This window comes from Raphanus sativus, chromosome 6, assembly GCF_000801105.2.
Source record: "Raphanus sativus cultivar WK10039 chromosome 6, ASM80110v3, whole genome shotgun sequence".
In the NCBI taxonomy this organism is placed as follows: domain Eukaryota; kingdom Viridiplantae; phylum Streptophyta; class Magnoliopsida; order Brassicales; family Brassicaceae; genus Raphanus; species Raphanus sativus.
In genome coordinates this window covers 7,303,511-7,323,269 of record NC_079516.1, presented here as the reverse complement: position 1 = coordinate 7,323,269, position 19,759 = coordinate 7,303,511, and the positions used below count along the sequence as shown (strand labels likewise).

General features: G+C 32.9%; 2 protein-coding genes and 2 pseudogenes across 2 annotated transcripts; 2 read left to right on the top strand and 2 right to left on the bottom strand.

Moving 5' to 3' along the window:
- Window positions 1–2,678: 2,678 nt before the first annotated feature.
- Window positions 2,679–3,784, top strand: LOC108829100 (peptidyl-prolyl cis-trans isomerase CYP19-1-like). Its single transcript, XM_018602755.2, has one exon. It carries the CDS (start codon window positions 2,777–2,779, stop codon window positions 3,566–3,568), a length of 792 nt encoding a protein of 263 aa, XP_018458257.2. The 5' UTR covers window positions 2,679–2,776; the 3' UTR covers window positions 3,569–3,784.
- A 1,331-nt stretch (window positions 3,785–5,115) lies between these two features.
- Window positions 5,116–6,303, top strand: LOC108829099 (peptidyl-prolyl cis-trans isomerase CYP19-1-like; annotated as a pseudogene).
- Window positions 6,304–8,557: 2,254 nt separating this feature from the next.
- Window positions 8,558–10,036, bottom strand: LOC108829092 (DNA damage-repair/toleration protein DRT100-like). Its single transcript, XM_018602749.2, has one exon. The coding sequence runs from the start codon at window positions 9,806–9,808 to the stop codon at window positions 8,738–8,740; it is 1,071 nt and encodes a 356-aa protein (XP_018458251.2). The 5' UTR covers window positions 9,809–10,036; the 3' UTR covers window positions 8,558–8,737.
- A 4,799-nt stretch (window positions 10,037–14,835) lies between these two features.
- On the bottom strand, window positions 14,836–15,834 carry LOC130497129 (peptidyl-prolyl cis-trans isomerase CYP19-1-like; annotated as a pseudogene).
- Between the last annotated feature and the right edge of the window lie 3,925 nt (window positions 15,835–19,759).

Genomic DNA, 19,759 nt, shown 5'->3' with positions numbered 1-19,759 from the left:
CAGAACTATTCTCAGAATAAAAGAGAAGCAGAATTAGAAACTGAAATTTTTTTTTTTGAATGAATAGAAACTTTACAAAACTAAAATTATATTGCATTAGTTAGGAAGAACCGACTTTGATTGATACGAGATGATACGAGAAGGAGACAAGAGGACAGACGCGTCTTGCCTTATTTTTTTTTTTTTCAAAATAATAACTTTTTAAACTATATTAAAAAGATATGAGAAAGATATTGTGTAGTATATTAAAAACATATTATGCATATTCTCCAACGATATAATAGGAATTGAAAAATATTAAGATTGAGCAATTTGATAAATTTATATATAAATAAGTGTATTTTTCCAAAAGCTTTGTATTTTTCAAATTATAATCTTATTGAAGTGCATTTATCCAAATTTTTCCATAATATATTCACTAATTTCGAAATTATAGAAAATATTTAAATATTGTTTCAAAAATGAAGATCTTGTAATAATCTTTTAAAACAGATTTGTTAAAATATTTAGATAAATATATTTATATTTAAAATGAAAAGATATCAAAAGATATTATGATTAACGTATTTTAAAGATTCTATATATTATTAGTCATAATAAACACATTTAATAAAACTTCTAAGTGTTGGTCCAAATTAAAAAAACACACATGAATGAAGTCATGACTTCTGTTTTAATATATAATGTTTTACTTATGTTGATTGTTTTCGGTTTTTAAATTGGGTTTTGGTTTTTGTTTTTCAAAAACTACTTTTTTTGTTTTTCAAAAACTACTTTTTTGTCTAATCAATATTTTTAAAAAGTGATTTTCTACAATTTAGGAAAACTAAAATCTATTTATTGCCAATCAATATTAAAACAAAAGAGTTTTCTATAAAATAGGGAAACTAGATTTTACCTTTTAGAGGTTTGACCAAGTTTCCAATGAAAATCCAAAATCCATGTTTTGTTGATATTTAGAAATGTGCAACGACAATTTTTTTGTAGATATATAAATATAATATATCTACACTAGTTAAATATATATGTTTTTTTTGAAACTTTGAGATGCATATGTTTGTTAAACTCTTTACTCACGTCTTCTTCTTTTATATAGTTTTAAAAATTAAAAAAAAATTATATAAGAAATTTTCTAAGTAGTTTCCAATTTTTAAATATTTTGATTTTGTGTAATTTATATGTACTTATGATTTATACTTTACTATAACATATGTTATTTTTATAAAACTTAATAATTAAGAACATGTTACTTTATTTTATTTGGAAATAATCATTACAATATTTTGATAATTTAATGGTAAATTATAATTATTTTATTGCTATTATGATGGTATTTTAAAGTAATGTATTAATTATTTTTTGAAAAACTAAAAAATACAGAAAAACCAAAAGCTAAAATCTAAATCTAAAACCAAAAACCAAAAAACAAAAACCTGAAAATCAAAAACTAAGATCCAAAATCTAAAAATTAAAATCTAAAACCAAAAACTAAAACTAAAAACTACTAAAACAGTCATCACCATAATAGATTGGGGACTAATACTTGTAATAATAAAAATATTTAAAATTATACTGATTTAAAAAATATAATTTTGGATAATTCAGATACATTAAATAATTTTAGTCAATTTTGGATATTCTTGGTCATTTTTTGATATCCGAGATATGAACCGGATATTTTGGACAAAATTGGTTATTTTCCATATATTTGGATTGTAACAAGTCAGTCCGAACCATAACCGAAATTTTTCAGTTCATTCGGATACACTCAACAATAATCGGATTCGACAATTCCAAACCGAAGCCGATACAAGATTTAAAATTAACCTATTGATATCAATTTTCTTATATCAAAATTATCCAATATCCGAAATATCCAATTCGTATCCGAATGTCCATGTCCAAGTGAGAGTTCAGTCATTGGTTCAAAGCGAGATAGAGGTAAGATAGTTGATTACAGTGCAAAAATACGGAATACAAAGCTACGGTGTAAAAGGGCAGCAAAAACACAAGGAACTCTGAGTGAAGGTATGAAGAGTGTTTTTGAAGGCTTTGTTCATGCTTCATTCACTACCCTTAAAAAATATGGAGAACAAAATCGAGAGTGAGATTAAAGCTTCATTATCTGCTCTTTAAGGAAAGATGCTGAACAAAATGAATGTTTTTATAAATTTTCTTGTAATATTGTTGTTGTTTAATTCCAGTTTTACAATATTTCAAATCTTATTTTAATGTTTTTTTTAAATTATGTGTAAAATTTAAATTTATAAATTTTCTTTCAAAATATATAAGCAAGAATTTAAGGGTTAAAACGATAAATGACAAAATATTTAAGAATTATTAATATAATATGTACTTGTAAATACTAAAATATAAAACAAAAATGAAACTTTAACTTGAAGTTTTGAATAGTGACACTATATATTTGAAATTTCATTAATGGTTTGACGGACTCGCTAATGTTTTTAAATTAGGAGGTTTGGTTTTCAATTGTTGGAGAATACAAATTATACAGAACATTCAAGAATGAGCAAGATGTACAGTCACGAATAGATTTTATAAGGTGGCTCAGATGATGCTGTGAGATGGAAAACTTTTTAAGATAGTTAGAATTGTTTGTTAAGAAAAAATATCTTTTACTCTTATACTTAGAGATTTTTTTTAATAAGTGCAACAAATAAAGTGAAAGATAATTCTTCGGTAAATCCTCGTAAATTCAAGAGAATATTCTTTTGCTTGATTTGTATTTCGTCTTTTTGATACTTTTCACTTGAAAATGGAAGTTAATTTTCGAACAAATGGAACAGACGTTAGGGTTAATGTTCCAGTTCATGGTGAGTTGACAATTCACATTAACCCTGTTGCCCGACTCGTACCACAGATTGACGGCAGATTATACGTTAATGGAGCCCGTGTTTATCCTCAGGCTGGTGGCGGGTTCACAATCAATGTTAACCCTGTTGGCCTACTCCTACCACCACCTCAAGCTGGTGATGTTAAGGAGGAACATGAATCTGAAAACCATAAACTCCCTTATCCATCTCTGAAAGCTAACCCTAAGGTTTTCTTTGATATGACGGCTTGCGGTAAATCTATTGGTCGGATCGTGATGGAGCTCTTTGCCGACACGACCCCTCGGACGGCTGAGAATTTCCGCGCACTCTGTACAGGCGAGAAAGGCATGGGGAAGAAGGGTAAGCCCCTCCATTACAAAGGATCAGTCATCCACCATATGTGCGCCGATTATATGATTGGCGGAGGAGATTTCACTCACGAAATTAAAGGATGCGGAGGCGAATCAATCTACGACAGTGGGTTTTTCGAGGATGAGAACTTCATCAAAAAGCACACCGGTCCAGGTATCCTCTCCATGAACAACGGTGGTCCTGACACCAACCAATCTCAATTTATGATCTGCTTGACGGAGTGCCCGGAACTCGACGATGAACACGTCGTGTTCGGCCAAGTTGTTGAAGGATTGGATGTGGTCAGGATTATTTCAAAGATATCTGTTAGGGACAAGCTTTCCAGGCCCGTGGTGATCGCCGACTGCGGTCAGATTTCATAGATCTGAGATATTTTCAAGTACAATGGTTGGCTTGTGTCCTTTTGATGTTTGGTCGGGTGCTTTTTTCTTTTTGTTTCTCTGTTTTTCTTTTTCTTGAACTTAGATATTGGCTACCATTGAAAAATGATAACCATCATCAGTTTTAGCTATAGTTTCTATTGCAGAAACATGTCAGAAAATCTGCTTAACCGTTTTTATCTAGTGTTTTTATACGTTTTTTAAATGCTGAGTTTCATTCAAAGAACACCATTATGGGCCAGATAGTACAAAGTTTTAAGAGAAAATTCAAGGGAGTACAAAGAAAGAAAAAATAGATACCAGTAGGTACCAAGCGATGAAGGCAAAAAGAGTTAATACCAAGGAAGAGAAGAAACGACCAAGAGCTGAAAGTCCAAACCATTTACCAATTACCATGAGGTTAGGTAAATTATCTCAGACTCAGTTCCTGGTCAAGGACATGGCGAAGCCAGGCCGGTCCTCCAATCGAGATGTATGACTGGGAGCGAGAGCCCTGGATGACACTGTCCGCAATTGCTTGAGCCACATTGTTTCGAGATACTTCGGTGTAGTGATTGATTTTCAGCTTTAGTTTAGGCCAAGGCGATAATTCGGCGGGTTTAGCGGTGGTTAAACTGGTAGTTTTTTTTGACAAAGGTTAAGCTGGTAGTTGACATTAGTCTAGGGTGTGTCGTTTGCCTAAAATAAAGTATTGGCTAACCAGAGCCACTAACACGGCTAAATGCAGAAAAATATCTGTAGAGTATATTTGGAGTGGAAATATTCACCAATTAAGTTGATCTGAAAATTTGTCACAAAAGACGGACATTCTTCTTTCTACAAACGCGTGTTATCCAACGCAATCCAGCTTGTTCAATCTATTAATATATAATAATTATTAATTAGTACTTACGAAATTATTTAATTATTTAGATATTTAAAGTTATAATATTTTGATCTACATGCATATTTCTATTTTAAGAAAAAGATATATAAGATATTGTTAGATTACAATCTCAGAAAAAAATTGACGTATATTTTTAATTATTTTATTTTTGAAGTATTTAAATATTTAGCTGAATAATTGAGTTATTACATATTAGACAGAATATTATGGTGCAAGGTTAAATTTTAGATTCACATTTTCATATTATAGTAAGGTTGAGTTCAAATATTGTTTTCTATTTTAATTGTATTAAACTTATGATGATTATTTCAAAATTTGTATAAATATTTTATATAAATAATTAAATCAATAGTGAACAAAATACTATGCGAATCATAACAACTTCGTCGAAAAATATATCCTATATCTTTTTGTCAACCTCAACAAATACATATCCTATAGAAATATCATGATCTCCCATAATCTTCGGAGGTTTTACAATTTTGAATATACAAACGTATTCTAAAGATAACAATAAAATACCATTCGTAATTATTAGTTCCAGATCTTATATTATCTCATATATTTTTTTTAAAAAAATCTCTTATATATTCAAAGTGAAACTAATAACGTCAATCCTCCTAGAATCAAGAAGATAATATTCTTTTTGCGTGTTTTTACAAAAAAAAAAATATATATATATTATTTTTGCGTGATTTGTTTTCTTCTTTTTACACTTATCACTTGGTGCAAAGGACGAAGGCCTCCCATAAACCCTAATATTTCTCTGATCCATCTCCGAAAATGGAAGTTAATTTTTGCAACTATGGAACAGACGTTAGGCTTAACGTTCCAGTTCATGGTGAGTTGACAATTCACATTAATCCTGTTGGCGGACTCGTACCACAGATTGACGGCAGATTATACGTTAATGGATCCCGCGTTTATCCTCAGGCTAGTGGTGGATTCACAATCAACATTAACCCTGTTGGTCTACTCGTACCACCACCTCAAGCTGGTGATGTTAAACTCCCTGAACATGAAAAACATGAACCTGAAAACCCTAAACTCCCTTATCAATCTCTAGGAATGGTTAACCCTAAGGTTTTCTTTGATATGACGGTGTGCGCGCAAACATATTGGTCGGATCGTGATGGAGCTCTTTGCCGACACGACCCCACGGACGGCAGAGAATTTCCGCGCCCTCTGTACTGGCGAGAAAGGCATGGGGAAGCTTGGTAAGCCACTCCATTACAAAGGATCAATCATCCACCATATGAGCCCCGATTATATAATTGCCGGAGGAGATTTCATTTATGGAGGGAAAGGAAGCGGAGGCGAATCAATCTACGGCAATAGGTTTTTCGAGGATGAGAACTTCATCAAGAAGCACACTGGTCCGGGTATCCTCACCATGGCCAACCGTGGTCCCGACACCAACGAATCTCAGTTTATGATCTGCTTGAAGAAGAGCCCGTATCTGGACGATGTACACGTTGTGTTCGGTCAGGTTGTTGAAGGATTGGATGTGGTCAGGATCATTTCAAAGGAACCTTATCCTGTTAGGGGCAAGCTTTCCAGGCCCGTGGTGATCGCCGACTGCGGTCAGATTTCATAGATCTGAGATATTTTCAAGTACCATGGTTGCTTGTGTCCTTTTGATGTTTGGTTTTTTTGTTCCTCTGTTTCTATTTTCTTTCTTGAGTTTAGATTGGCTACCATAAAAATTGATTTACTGTAGAAACAAATTAGAAAACCTGTTTAAGGGTTATTATCAAGTGTTTTCTTTTGTCGACATGACAATAACTATTCGGTATTATTAATTATTTTTTAAACGATTCTTATTACACTTCGTCGGTATTGATTGATTTACAGCTTTAAGTTTAGGCGAAGATGATAATTGGACGGGTTTAGCCGTGGTTTAAGCTGGTCGTTGACACTAGTCTAGGGTGTGTCGTTTGCCTAAATAAAGTATTGGCTAAAAGCCTATAACCAGGGCCCTAACAAGGCTAAAAGCAGAAAGAAAAGAGAATATGGAGTAGAAATATTCACCAGTTAACTATGTAATAATTAGCTACGTTTATGTGACAATTTGTCACAAAGACACGTTCTTCTCTCTACAAACGCGTACTGAACATGCATTTAACCAATCCAACTTGTTCAATCTATACATTAATTAACACCATCAATCAGTTAAAAATAGAAAGAAATAATATAGTATACACTATGCTTTGCAAATCAAAACTGGGAAGAAACAAGAAGAGCCAAACAACAATGACAGATATGATGATTTTGATGGAAATGTGTCTTGAGATAGCAAAACATAAAACTGATTGGTTTTCTTAATTTGGTAATGTGCATTCGCCGACTTGATCTTTACTTCTTTTTTTTTTCTTGAGAAAAGGCTTTCTATTTAAATGCAAGTAACCATTACCACCATGACAAAAACCATACTGTTTTAGATTACCAAGTAAAATGCAAGTAACCATCCTAACCATATTACCAAGTTATACATAAAGTTTATAAATCTAAGAAATCCTAACCATATTACTAAGTTTTTACATAATAATTTTGTTGATCTAGAATAATCAAAAGTTTCTAGTGCTAGTTTAGTTTGACAAAAAAACTAAGATCAAGTTTTAATTTTATTTTATTTGTTGTTTAATTATTAACTTTAGACATAGTAGTAATTTTATTATTTTTCTTTTTACTATATACCATAAACCCTGAAACTTCAAATCTAAACCCTAAATCCTAAACCTTCAAATCTAAATCCTTAATTTAAAGTGGTGGTAAAAATGGATAGTGTAAATATGAAAAAATAGTACTATGAAAATAGTATTTTAAGCAATTTCCCATATAATATGTTACAAATTTTAGGAATAAAGTTTTAAAATAATTTCTAAAATAGAAATGGCTTTTTTGACAACAATGAAACTAAAACTATTATCTATACACTTTCTGTCCAGAAAACCAGACCGGAGGCATAGAATCGACATAGAACATAGAAGAAGGAGAACTTCTAGCATCTCGTGCAAGCTTGTCCGCCACTAGATTATGTACCCTCGAAATATGTCAGATCTTAAAGGTAGGGAAGAAAGTCTTACTGCGCTGGAACTCCTCCAAATGTGTAGTAAAAGCTGGTCATTCTCTAGGTGAGGATACCTTCTTCACCAATTGAGAACAATCTCTTGCGAAAACTAATTTTGAAAAGTTGAGAGTCTTCATGCACTCCATAGCCCATATCAAAGCTTCACATTCAGCATGCAAAGCGGATAAGCTTCTCCGGAGATTCATTGCACACATCATCTTCTCAGTTGAACCGTTCATTCTACAGAACCATCCTTGTCCTAAGAATTTGTCTTCTGGCCTCTATGCTCCATCAACAAAACAGATCATGGACCCTTCTAACGATAGTTCATAAGAAGTCCTGTGATTTGCCTAATTTCTGACCAGGCCCATTTGTTGGGTATCTGTCCAACTCACTACTTTCACTTCTGTAATCCGAAGGATTTCCTGTGGATCACCTAATTTATTTATATAAATTTTACTGTTCCTATTTTTCCATATATACCACAAAATCCATAGGAAAAACCAAAATCGTAATCCTTTGGTAATCTCCAAAGTGTATAGTTATGTCATAAATGTATAATTATACAATTTGACATATTTAATATAGTTGTCACAAATTATACTAATTTAAATTAATATTAAATATTAATATGATTATAAAAACTTAAACATAAAGATTAAATTTCTCAACAAAAATTTAAAACAAGAATATATATCCGTGCTTTCAAAGAACATGCCAAGATATGGTCGGAATTTGTTTATATTTGGACCTTGGGATTAGATTTTCATATGTTAATCTTACCGGATTTGTTGCATTGTGTGTATGGGCCTTTAATAAATTTGCCTAATTAAGCTTAATTAGAGACTGCTAATCTATATTATTACTCCCTTTGTTCTAATATAGATGAACTTTTAGGATTGCATACAACTATTAAGACATTTATTTTTTATATCTTTAAATATCATTAAAATATAAACTAAAAATTATTCAACCAATAACAAAACAAACTACAAAAATATCATTGGTCATGCAATTTTTAATAAAACTAAAAGTACGCGGTTATATAAAAACATCGTCTATTTTGAAACATCAAAAGCTCTCTAAAACATCATCTATTTAAAAAAAGAGGGAGTATCACACGACACGAATATGTTTTCTGAAACGAATAATCATAAAAAATATTGTAAAGGTCTAATCAAAGAAAATTACAAAGTCAGTTTTTTAAACAAGCCCTCAAGGGTTTGCCGCAAAGACAGTCGTTAAACAAAAACGACGCCGCTTCAAGGTGGTCAAACGGCGACCCCACCGGAATCCTCCCACAGAGATGGTTATGGCTAAGATCCAAATGACCAATAAACGACGCACCCGATATCGAACTCGGGATTGGTCCCCTGAGATTGTTATAAGACAAATCAAGAACAGTGAAGTAAGACCTTGGTCCGAACCCTTCCGGTATCTTCCCTTGCAACAAGTTCCTACTCAAATTCAAGTTCATCACCGATGACGTCATCAGAGTTTGAGGTATCTCGCCGGAGATTTTGTTCCCGTCGAGGTTAAGCGCCGAGAGAACCGACATACGGCCGAGAGACGGTGGGATTGTACCGTAAAGTTGGTTACCGGAGAGATCAACGTCAGCTAACCGGTAAATCTTGGTCAGAGACTCGGGTATCCGACCGGTTATTCGGTTACCACTTAGCAATGCACGGCTGAGCATTGTTAACCGGCCAAAATCAGTTGGAATTAGACCGGAGATGAGGTTGTTACGGAGATCCAAGTGCATTAAGCTAGAGAGGTTGGTTAACGATTTCGGGATCGAACCGGATATCCGGTTATCCGCGACATTTAAAACAGCTAACCGGTTTAATCTCCCGATGTCGTTAGGAATCTCGCCGGAGATTTGGTTTCCGATGAGGTCGATCGTACGGAGGAAAGAGAGGCGCGTGATGCATTCGGGGATGTCGCCGGAGATACCTTTCCAGTCGGCTATTGTTACGGCGGAGAGGCTAGTGAGGTCGCATATCGAGGGAGAGATGCGGCCGGTCATGTAACCGGTTCGGTGAGCTCGCTCGAAGATAGGGTCTTCCGACTCGCCGCGGAGGTTGATGTCGGCGACTCGGTGAGTGATCGCGTCGCAGCTGACGCCGTACCGGTTGTGGCAGCAGTCTTGGCCGGTCCATGAGTTGAAAATGCCGAGGTACGGCTCGTGGAGTGCTGAACGGAAAGCTAGGAGTGCGCGGAGGTCTGACGGTGGGATAAGGAGTAATACGACGACGTTGAGGTTCATCGTTTTGCGACTGTCTTGGCCTCTTGGGAGTTGGGACTTGATGATGATGGTGTGTAGAAGATAAACGTTTATGGCATTTAAATAGCGAATAATAATTAAAATCGATTTAAAATAATACTAATGATAAACTAAGAAAAAGGACAATACAAGGCTCTTTCAGTAGATGCTATTTTCCACACGAGTTATTCAAATAACAATTCGATTTTGTGAGTATATGATTAGAAATTTTGGACTCGATACAGGGATAATGGTGTGTTCGTGTAATCTTCTTTTTTTTTTTCGTCTAATCTTCATTAATCATGAAAATTCTACATTAATAAAGTAGTCAACAACAAATATCTATTTCACGGTATTAATATAAAATAATATTGATATTCTCTTCATTTTCATTATTGGAATTTTTTTTTTTATATTTTCCCTCATGCTAAAATATACTGAATTTTATTAATAAAATAATCTTTGGTAATACTTACTTTCCGAACTGAAAAACTAATTTTTTTTAATAGTTTTTAACATGTGGGTTTGTTTATCGAAACATAGGTTAAATGGTTTAAAACAATAGTTATAGCCGTAGTTAAAAAAAAACACTAGTTATAGCAACTATGTGCAAGGGCGAATCCAGGATAAAATTTTGATGGGTGCATAAAAATGATAAAATATATTATATGGGCATATATGTATAAAACTCTGATAGTGGGTGTATCGAACTGTCGATCAATATAATTATATATATGTATAAAACTCTGATAGTGGGGGGGGGGAGGAGAGAGAGTTCCCATGCAAATAATTGAAACTACCATTAGATTAAAAACGGCCGATTAGTACCTGAACTAGGTCTATATTGCCTAATCAATATCCAGACTTTTGATTGTGCGCATTTGTACCTGAACTAACAAATATTTGAAATTGATACCTCAACTTATAAAAACGTCTTTTACGTACCTACGACCGATACTATGTCAGGTAATCGGTAAACTAATCGGTCATTATGCTTATGTGGAATTATTTTTAGAATAATCAAGTTAGTTTAAGAAAACGACGTTGTTTAAAAAATGAAAAAAAAATAAAACAACCACTTATGCCGCGGAAGATATATTGTTATCTTCTATAACCATGACTATATAATATTTGATAAATGAAAAACCAAAAAAAGGGGAGAAGGTCACCAACCATGGACGAAAAATGCAGTGCTACAGATGTGGTTGGATGGGACATAACTCACTGAAATGCATTAAAGAGGTGTTCCATACAAGCCTAGGAAGCCAAAGAAGACTAGGACTAAAACCATAAGTGGCATGGACAGTGAAGAAGGACCAAGCCAACAAAGCCAACCAAGTTAAACTTCTGTTTTTAGTTCCTTATTTCCAGGTTGCTTTAAAATGTCGCTAGGATGTTTTAGCAAGGTTTGGAGTGTTATTGCTATCGGATTGTGTAGGTTTTTGGCTCTATTACTGCTATGTAATGACGTCTATGGTACTTTGATAATACTTTTGACTAGAATGAATGTAATGATGCTTATTGCTAATTAAAATATTGTTAAGATTTCTTATGTTTAAATTTCTAAAATCATAGTTGAACATGTCTTTAAAACTAAATTCAGAAACACATAATATAATAAAATATTTTATCTAATTAAGTGTTTACCAAACATTATATAGTTATGGTTATAGAAGATAACAATATATCTTCCGCGGCACAAGTGGTTAGTAAAGACACTATATTTGTATCCAACCCGGGTTCGATACTAGATTCTGTTTTATTATTTTTTTCATTTTTAAACGACGTCGTTTTCTTAAACTAACTTGATTATTCCAAAAATAATTCCACATCAGCATAACGACCGATTAGTTTACCGATTACCTGACACAGTGTCGGTCGTATGTACGTTAAAGACGTTTTTTATAAGTTGAGGTATCAATTTCAAATATTTGTTAATTCAGGTACAAATACGCACAGTCAAAAAGTCTGGGTATTGATTAGGCAATATAAACCTAGTTCAAGTACTAATCGGCCGTTTTTCCAGATTTTTGCCGATGCGACTTGCTGGTTTGGATAACCTTCGTCTACAAGACGCCACGTAGTGACGTCCATTGCATATTAATCGTTTTATATGCATGTTTTCGAGTCGCAAATAATTGTAGTTAAGAAAAATGATTGTTGACTCCATGAAATATTAACCATCACATACGTAATCATGCAAATTATACTAATGTATACTTAACTACACGAAGTTTATGTTATGCATGATAGCATTCCTCAATTTAATGATGTTATTTAGTTAACATCACGAGTTTGATTTCATTCATCCAAAAAATGATATGGATGTTAAAGACCTTTTAAATCTTCTATTTTATCAATTAAAATATGACGTACCTAACAGTAATTTAACAAAAATTAGATTTTGATCCACGTTTTAAAAGCGTAAAAATATTTTTAGAAAAAACTAATTTACTAAATCAGTATATTTTATAAAATTTGGATAAGTAGTGTATTAACCTATTTATTTTAGTGTATTTGAAAACTATATAATTATATTGTTTTACTAATATTAAATATGAAAGTTTCCAAAGTTATATAATATATTATTTAAATGTATTTTATTTTAATCTGTTTTGCTATTAAATTTGAATAAAATTTCTGTAATTCGTTTGATTAATAAAGTTTATCTAATTCTTTTGATAAATTTTATTATAAAACTTGTTTGATGTCAATTTAGTTTATTGACTCTAATATTTTATTTTTAATATAAAATTAAATAAATTAATGAATTAATCTATATTTTCATAAACAAGATTAAATAATATCTTATATAAATTTCATATTTAATATAAATAAAAATAATATAATTATATAGTTTTCAAATAAACTAAAATACAAATATTAAAACACTACTTATTAAAAATGTTAAAAATATTGATTTTGTAAATTAGATTTTGTTAAAAGTATTCTTCCGGTTTTAAAATACGGGTTAAAATATAATTTAATTAAATTACGGTCAAATCAATCATATTTTAATTGATGAAATAAAATATTTACATGATCGCTAATATCTACACCAATTTTTGGGTGAATGAAATTAAACTCGTGATGTTAACTACATAACATCATTAAGTTGAGGAATGTTGTCATGCATAATATATACTTCGTATAGTTAGGTATATATTACTTTAGTTTGCATGGTTAGCCATATAATAACCAATACTTCGTACTTCGTGTAGTCATCAATCATTTTTCCTTCTAGTTACGTTGAGTCCGTTGACAATACTTGGTGCTGGGAATAAATGAATTATTGACGTTTTCGCTGTGGTTAAGATTGGGATTGCAAAATAGAAACGAATAGGTATGTTGTAGATAGGTCACAAGTCAGTCCCCGCATTCAATTCAGCACCGGCGGTTTTGTATTGAACTACGTGTACATGAAATAAAGTTTTTTTTTAATAACCGTGGGAATTCGGCGATCGAAGTCAACCGATTAATTCCACGTATTCTTGCGATTTAACACTAGTAATCCAAGAGGCCAACGAGATACATCTTTTGTTCTTGGCATTCATAATGTGAGACATGCTATTAATTGGGAATATGTCGAAGAGTTTAATACTCATGTTTCAATTCGCTGGTTGTTGCCAGATCACTAATTAGTAATAGGCAAACGGACCGATGGTTCAATCAGGCGAGCCGGTGGTTCAAAACCAGGATGGACTGATGGGGCAAACAATGGCATTATATCATTCGCAAGTGAAGTGTTGTGTTGCCTTTGGGCCACCCTCTGAACATTTGGAAAGTTCTGATTATCTCTCCTTTTGCACTTCCCTTCATAGTGCCTTTGAGCAGTGGGCATGCTTGTTTCTCATGAGACAACCGAAAACACTTCTTCTGAATGCGTTCATACTCCACATCTATCATAGCTGATCCACCTCCTTTTGGAAGAGTTAGACATTTCTTCTCTCTTACCGATAGATTTAGATCAATTATGATCAAGACTCGTACATAATCATGTAAAAGTGGTTTCTCTGGATCCCACTCAATATATTTTACATAACCTATTGGTCATGCCACCGTATCACTGGTCTTGATGGTAAAGTAGTTGACTGGTATATTGGAAAGTCTAATCCATACAGCCGCTGTCAGCAAGTAGTTACTTGGTGGAGTCTCCATCCACCTCTTCATCGCCATTTCCCAGTCCTCAAAGGTCCAAAAGCCCTGTTTCAACACCATCTGAAGATCTGTTTCCAGTTCAAAGATAAACTGGAAATTCTCCTTAGTCAGTGCAATCCCACGGACCTTTTCGTAAATCCTCCAGATCTTCGGCATCGTGCGTAACATGCAACCCATGTTCTGACAGTTTGGATTAAGCAAACGTCCCAATAAGCTACGATGACTTCTCTCCACAGTGCTAAAATCATCATCGTCCCGTAAAAGAATTGGCACATCTTCCTAGAGACATTTCTTGCATCACTCCTACCAGAGTATCGTCCATCAAAAACAAAAAAAAATCCCTTTCCTCTGGATCGCGTGACTAAGTATGAACCAGAAACTTGATGAAAAAAGAGGCGGCTGTTGAAAAAACTCTAGAAAAACACTATGTTTTGATGAAGATTTAGGTAAATAACCACAATTTCCATAAAAGATCTCGGGAAATATTCGAATTGATCTCTTTGCCGGCAAGGAAAACAACCTTCCAGATATTAGCTCTCCTTTGATTGGCTGAAAGAAAATCACCGTTAAAAAGAGAATTTTGCGACATATCCTTATGTTGTTTTTTCAGAAATACCTGTTTTGATTATTTTGGATATAGAAGAAATATAAGAAGCATTCAGATATTTAAAGGTTTTGGTTCAATTCCAGTTTAGAATATTTCAGTTTGATTTCGGTTTGGGTTTTATTCAGTTTTTTTTCAATCCAGTTTAGAATATCAATCATCTGCCATATGACAGCCAATCATACTGTCTTAGTATTAGGCAAACGGAACATGAGAACAATAGTCACTTAGAAATCAATTACTAATGTTAAATTCTAATAAGAATCTCTTGATGGAAAACATATTTAAAAGGTCCAAAAGCACAGATTTATTTTTAATATGTTTCTGCAATAGCAACTATAGCTAAAACTGATGATGGTTATCATTTTTCAATGGTAGCCAATCTAAATTCAAGAAAGAAGCAAAAAGAAAAACGCACCCGACCAAACATCAAAAGGACACAAGCTTGTCGGCGAAAAGGACCAAGCAACCATTGTACTTGAAAATATCTCAGATCTATGAAATCTGACCGCAGTCGGCGATCACCACGGGCCAGGAAAGCTTGTCCCTAACAGATATCTTTGAAATGGTCCTGACCACATCCAATCCTTCAACAACTTGGCCGAACACGACGTGTTCATCGTCGAGTTCCGGGCACTCCGTCAAGCAGATCATAAAGTTAGATTCGTTGGTGTCAGGACCACGGTTGTTCATGGAGATCATACCCGGACATGTGTGCTTTTTGATGAAGTTCTCATCCTCGAAAAACCACTGTCGTAGATTGATTCGCCTCCGCATCCTTTCCCTTCGTTAGTGAAATCTCCTCCTTCAATCATATAATCGGCGCACCTATGGTAGATGACTGATCCTTTGTAATGGAGGGGCTTACCCTTCTTCCCCATGCCTTTCTCGCCTGTACAGAGGGCGCGGAAATTCTCTGCCGTCCGTGGGGTCGTGTCGGCAAAGAGCTCCATCACGATCCGACCAATAGGTTTACCGCAAGCCGTCATATCAAAGAAAACCTTAGGGTTAGATGGATCAGAGCATTCTCGGGGCTTTTGAGAGGAGGGATTCGTACATATAGAGAGAGGATCTAGTTTACCAGCTGGAGGTTGAATTCGGCCAAAGGCAGCCCCTACCTCGGCTCCCCCTGGAGCAGAGTTTGGGTTAATGTTAATGGTAAATCCTTCACCCGCCGGAATGTTTATGTTGATGGTAAATCCACCAGCCATTCTCTGAGATGGATCTAAGAAATTATAGGTTTCCTGGAGGAGCTATCGAGAGAGAGAGAACATATAGTTCCAATGAAAATAAAATGAAGGAAGATCGTCGGCTGTAGAGATTTTTAAACTGCATTTTAGGTTAACTGTGGTTAAATCAAATCTGACTCTTTTTTTTTTGTCAACCTGATAATAAATATCTATACCCATTAATAACTTTTGAGACACCATTTTATTTTCAAAATATTTACAGAACCATATCACTGCCTTATTTAGAACTTTCACCTTTTAATTATGGGAAAATTGACAAAAAAACAAAAAACTAGGTTAACGTTCCTTTAGTATAAAACAATTTTCTCCATTTTTTTTTATTTTTTACTCTTTGTATTTCTGAAAACTAATGAAATAAATACTTTATGAATCAAAAGTTATTAAAAATATAACAAACACCATATACACAAGCTGGTAACTTTTTTTGTTCAAAAACTTGGTTATTTTTTCTTTTGATCAAAAATAAAAATTTTAAAATACATTCTACTAAAAGTAGAATGCGTCTTTCTACGAAAAATGATATAGTAAAAAACGATTTCTAAATAAACATGTTCATCTACTTCTTTTAGAACGTACATTTAATTATTTACTAAATTTTAAAATAAGAAGAATGCGTATTCTACTAATCGTAAAGGTATCCATTTTTCATTCCGAATGAATCTTCTACTTTTATAAAGTATTCTAAATGTTGGGGAATGTGTTTTCTATAATGTACTCTTAGTCTACTCAAAGTAGAAAATATTTCTTGATTTTTATCATTCTTTTAAACTTTTAGAAAACGCCTTCTATAGATAATAATACATGATTTTTTTGTGAAAATTAATAAAATTTCAGTTAAAGAAATATTCTAAAAATCTCTTAAAATATTATAACTTCCTAAAACGTGTTATTATTCATATGAAAAGATTTTTAAAAACCAATTCTCCCTTGTCTTCTTTATCAATCTATGGTTTCTCCATAGTTTTTATTTTGATTTTTTTTTCACAAAATCTTGTTTTTTTTGTTTTATCCCTTTTTTGTTTTTTTTTGCCTTTCAAATGTTTTTTTTTTCCTTTTTTCCATTAGATTTTTTTTTAAATTCAAATTAATCTTTAATTGTGTTTAATTAGATTTATTATAGAGTTAGTTTTGGGATTATGAGAAATAATATATCAACTTCATGTTGGTTTTCGACCAAAGGCTGTCCCTACCTTGGATCCCCCTGGAGCAGAGTTTGGATTAATGCTAATGGTAAATCCTTCATCAGCCGGAATGTTTATGTTGATGGTAAATCCACCGCCCATTCTCAGAGATGGATCTAAGACCATCTTTATCGGTGGCTATAAGCACGTATCTTAACATTAATGTGCTTAAAATTAAATCAAAATTAGAGAAATAAAAGAGGGACGTTAACTAAATAAGAACTTTTCTTTTCCCGTCCTTGGAGCACACGTGTCATGACGTGAAGACGAACGGTCTTCTTCCTCCTCTCCTCTCTCTCCAATCCTTCGATCTCCTCTCCTTTCTCTCGGCTTCTCTCTTTCTCTCGAGGCGTGTTCTTCTCTCTCTCGACGAATCTGGAGTTCTCGTTTCCTGTCGAAATCTGGGTTTGGAGTTCCTTGTTTCCGGTCAGAATCTCTCAGCTTGGTGTTCTCTGGAGCTCTGGCTCTCGATTTTCTCTATCGGGTTCGTTCCACATGATCCCTTCCTTCTCAGAAACTCCACTGGTCCGACACAAGACCGAGCAAAGTTTGAATCTTTCTTTCTGATGGCCAGGTTATTAATCATCTGTCTTCTTGTCTTTGTGCTTTCTCTGGAAATTTGGTTTGATTGCAATTGGTGTTTCCTGTTTTAGAATTGTTTACAGATCGCGTTAATGGATCATCATGGTGTTGTGGCTTAATTTTGATCTCAAGGATTTGGCAAAGACTAGGATTTTTAGAGAAGCCATCTTTATTCGTCGTCGTTTTCTAAGATTTTTAGTTATTTTATTTCAGAATATGCGATGATTCTATTAAAAATATAATTAATTGCAATAAGGCACATGTTTAATCAAAAGAGACGCAGTTACTACGACTTTAACGGAGTTTATATTTCTGTCCATCTTAATATAAACAAAAACACATAGACCACTTTTACAGTTTTTGTTAACAAGTTATTGGTTTCAAGGTTTATTGTGGAAGCATAGTCTTTGGAGGTTTAAAATAGAAGTACTTGTCACTTTGAAGGTTTTCATGGGTTTTTCCCAAAATAATACTAATGATAAATAAGAAAAAGGACAATACAAGGCTCTTTCAGTAGATGTCTATTTTCCACACGAGTTATTCAAATAACAATTCGATTTTGTGAGTATATGATTAGAAATTTTGGACTCGACACAGGGATAATGGTGTGTTCGTGTAATCTTCATTAATCATGAAAATTCTACATTAATAAAGTAGTCAACACAAATATCTATTTCACGGTATTAATATAAGATAATATTGATATTCTCTTCATTTTCATTATTGGAAAATATTTTTTTTATATTTCCCACATGCTAAAATATACTAATTTTGCTAATAAAATAATCTTTGGAAATACTTACTTTCCGAACTGAAAACTAATAGTTTTTTAACATGTGGGTTTGTTTACCGAAACATAGTTAAATGGTTTCAAAACACTAGCTATAGCAGTGGTTAGAAAAAAAAAACACACCCACCCATGGACAGAATGTGGGGGGGGGGGGGGGAGGGGGGAGAGGGTTCCCATGCAGATAACTGAGACTACGATTAGAATTTGCCGATGCTACTTGCTGGTTTGGATAAGCTTCGCCTACAAGACGCATCCACTGCATATTAATCGTTTATATGCATGTTTTCGGGTCGCAAATAATTGTAGGCAAGTAAAAATGATTGTTAACTACATCAAATATTAACCATCACATACGTCACCATGCAAACTATACTAATGTATACTTAATTACACGAAGTTTATTTTATAAATGATAACATTCTTCAACTTAGTGATGTTATGTAGTTAACATCACGAATTTGATTTCATTCATCCAGAAAATGATGTGGATGTTAAAGACCTTTTAAAATCTTCTGTTTATCAACTAAAATGTAACGTACCTAATAGTAATTTCACTGAAATTTCACTGAAATTAGATTTTGATCTACGTTTTAAAAGCGTAAAAATATTTTTAACAAAATATAATTTACTAAATCAGTATATTTTATAAAATTTGGATAAGTAGTGTATTAACCTATTTATTTTAGTGTATTTGAAAACTATATAATTATATTGTTTTACTAATACTAAATATGAAAGTTTCCAAAGTTTATATAATATATTATTTAAATTTCTTTTATTTTAATCTGTTTTGCTATTAAATTTGAATAAAATTTCGGTAATTCGTTTGTTAATAAAGTTTATCTAATTCTTTTGATAATTTTTATTATAAAAATTGTTTGATGTCAATTTAGTTTATTGACTCTAATATTTTAGTTTTAATATAAAATTAATTAAATTAATGAATTAATCTATATTTTCATAAACAAAATTAAATAATATCTTATATAACTTCCATATTTAATATAAATAAAATAATATAATTATATAGTTTTCAAATAAACTAAAATACAAATGTTAAAACACTACGTATTAAAAATGTTAAAATATTGATTTTGTAAATTAGATTTTGTTAAAAGTATTCTTCCGCACGCGAGGGGGGGGGAGATTAGATTTTTGCCGATGCGACTTGCTGGTTTGGATAGCTTCGCCTACAAGACGCATCCACTGCTTATTAATCGTTTTATATGCATGTTTTCGAGTCGCAAATAATTGTAGGCAAGTAAAATGATTGTTAACTATATCAAATATTAACCATCACATACGTCACCATGCAAACTATACTAATGTAATACTTTAATTACGCGAAGTTTATTTTATAAATGATAACATTTCTCAACTTAGTGATGT

Bases quoted from the DNA above. Each gene is read 5' to 3' on its own strand.
- LOC108829100 (XM_018602755.2), top strand. From the start codon at position 2,777: ATGGAAGTTAATTTTCGAACAAATGGAACAGACGTTAGGGTTAATGTT.
- LOC108829092 (XM_018602749.2), bottom strand. From the start codon at position 9,808: ATGAACCTCAACGTCGTCGTATTACTCCTTATCCCACCGTCAGACCTC.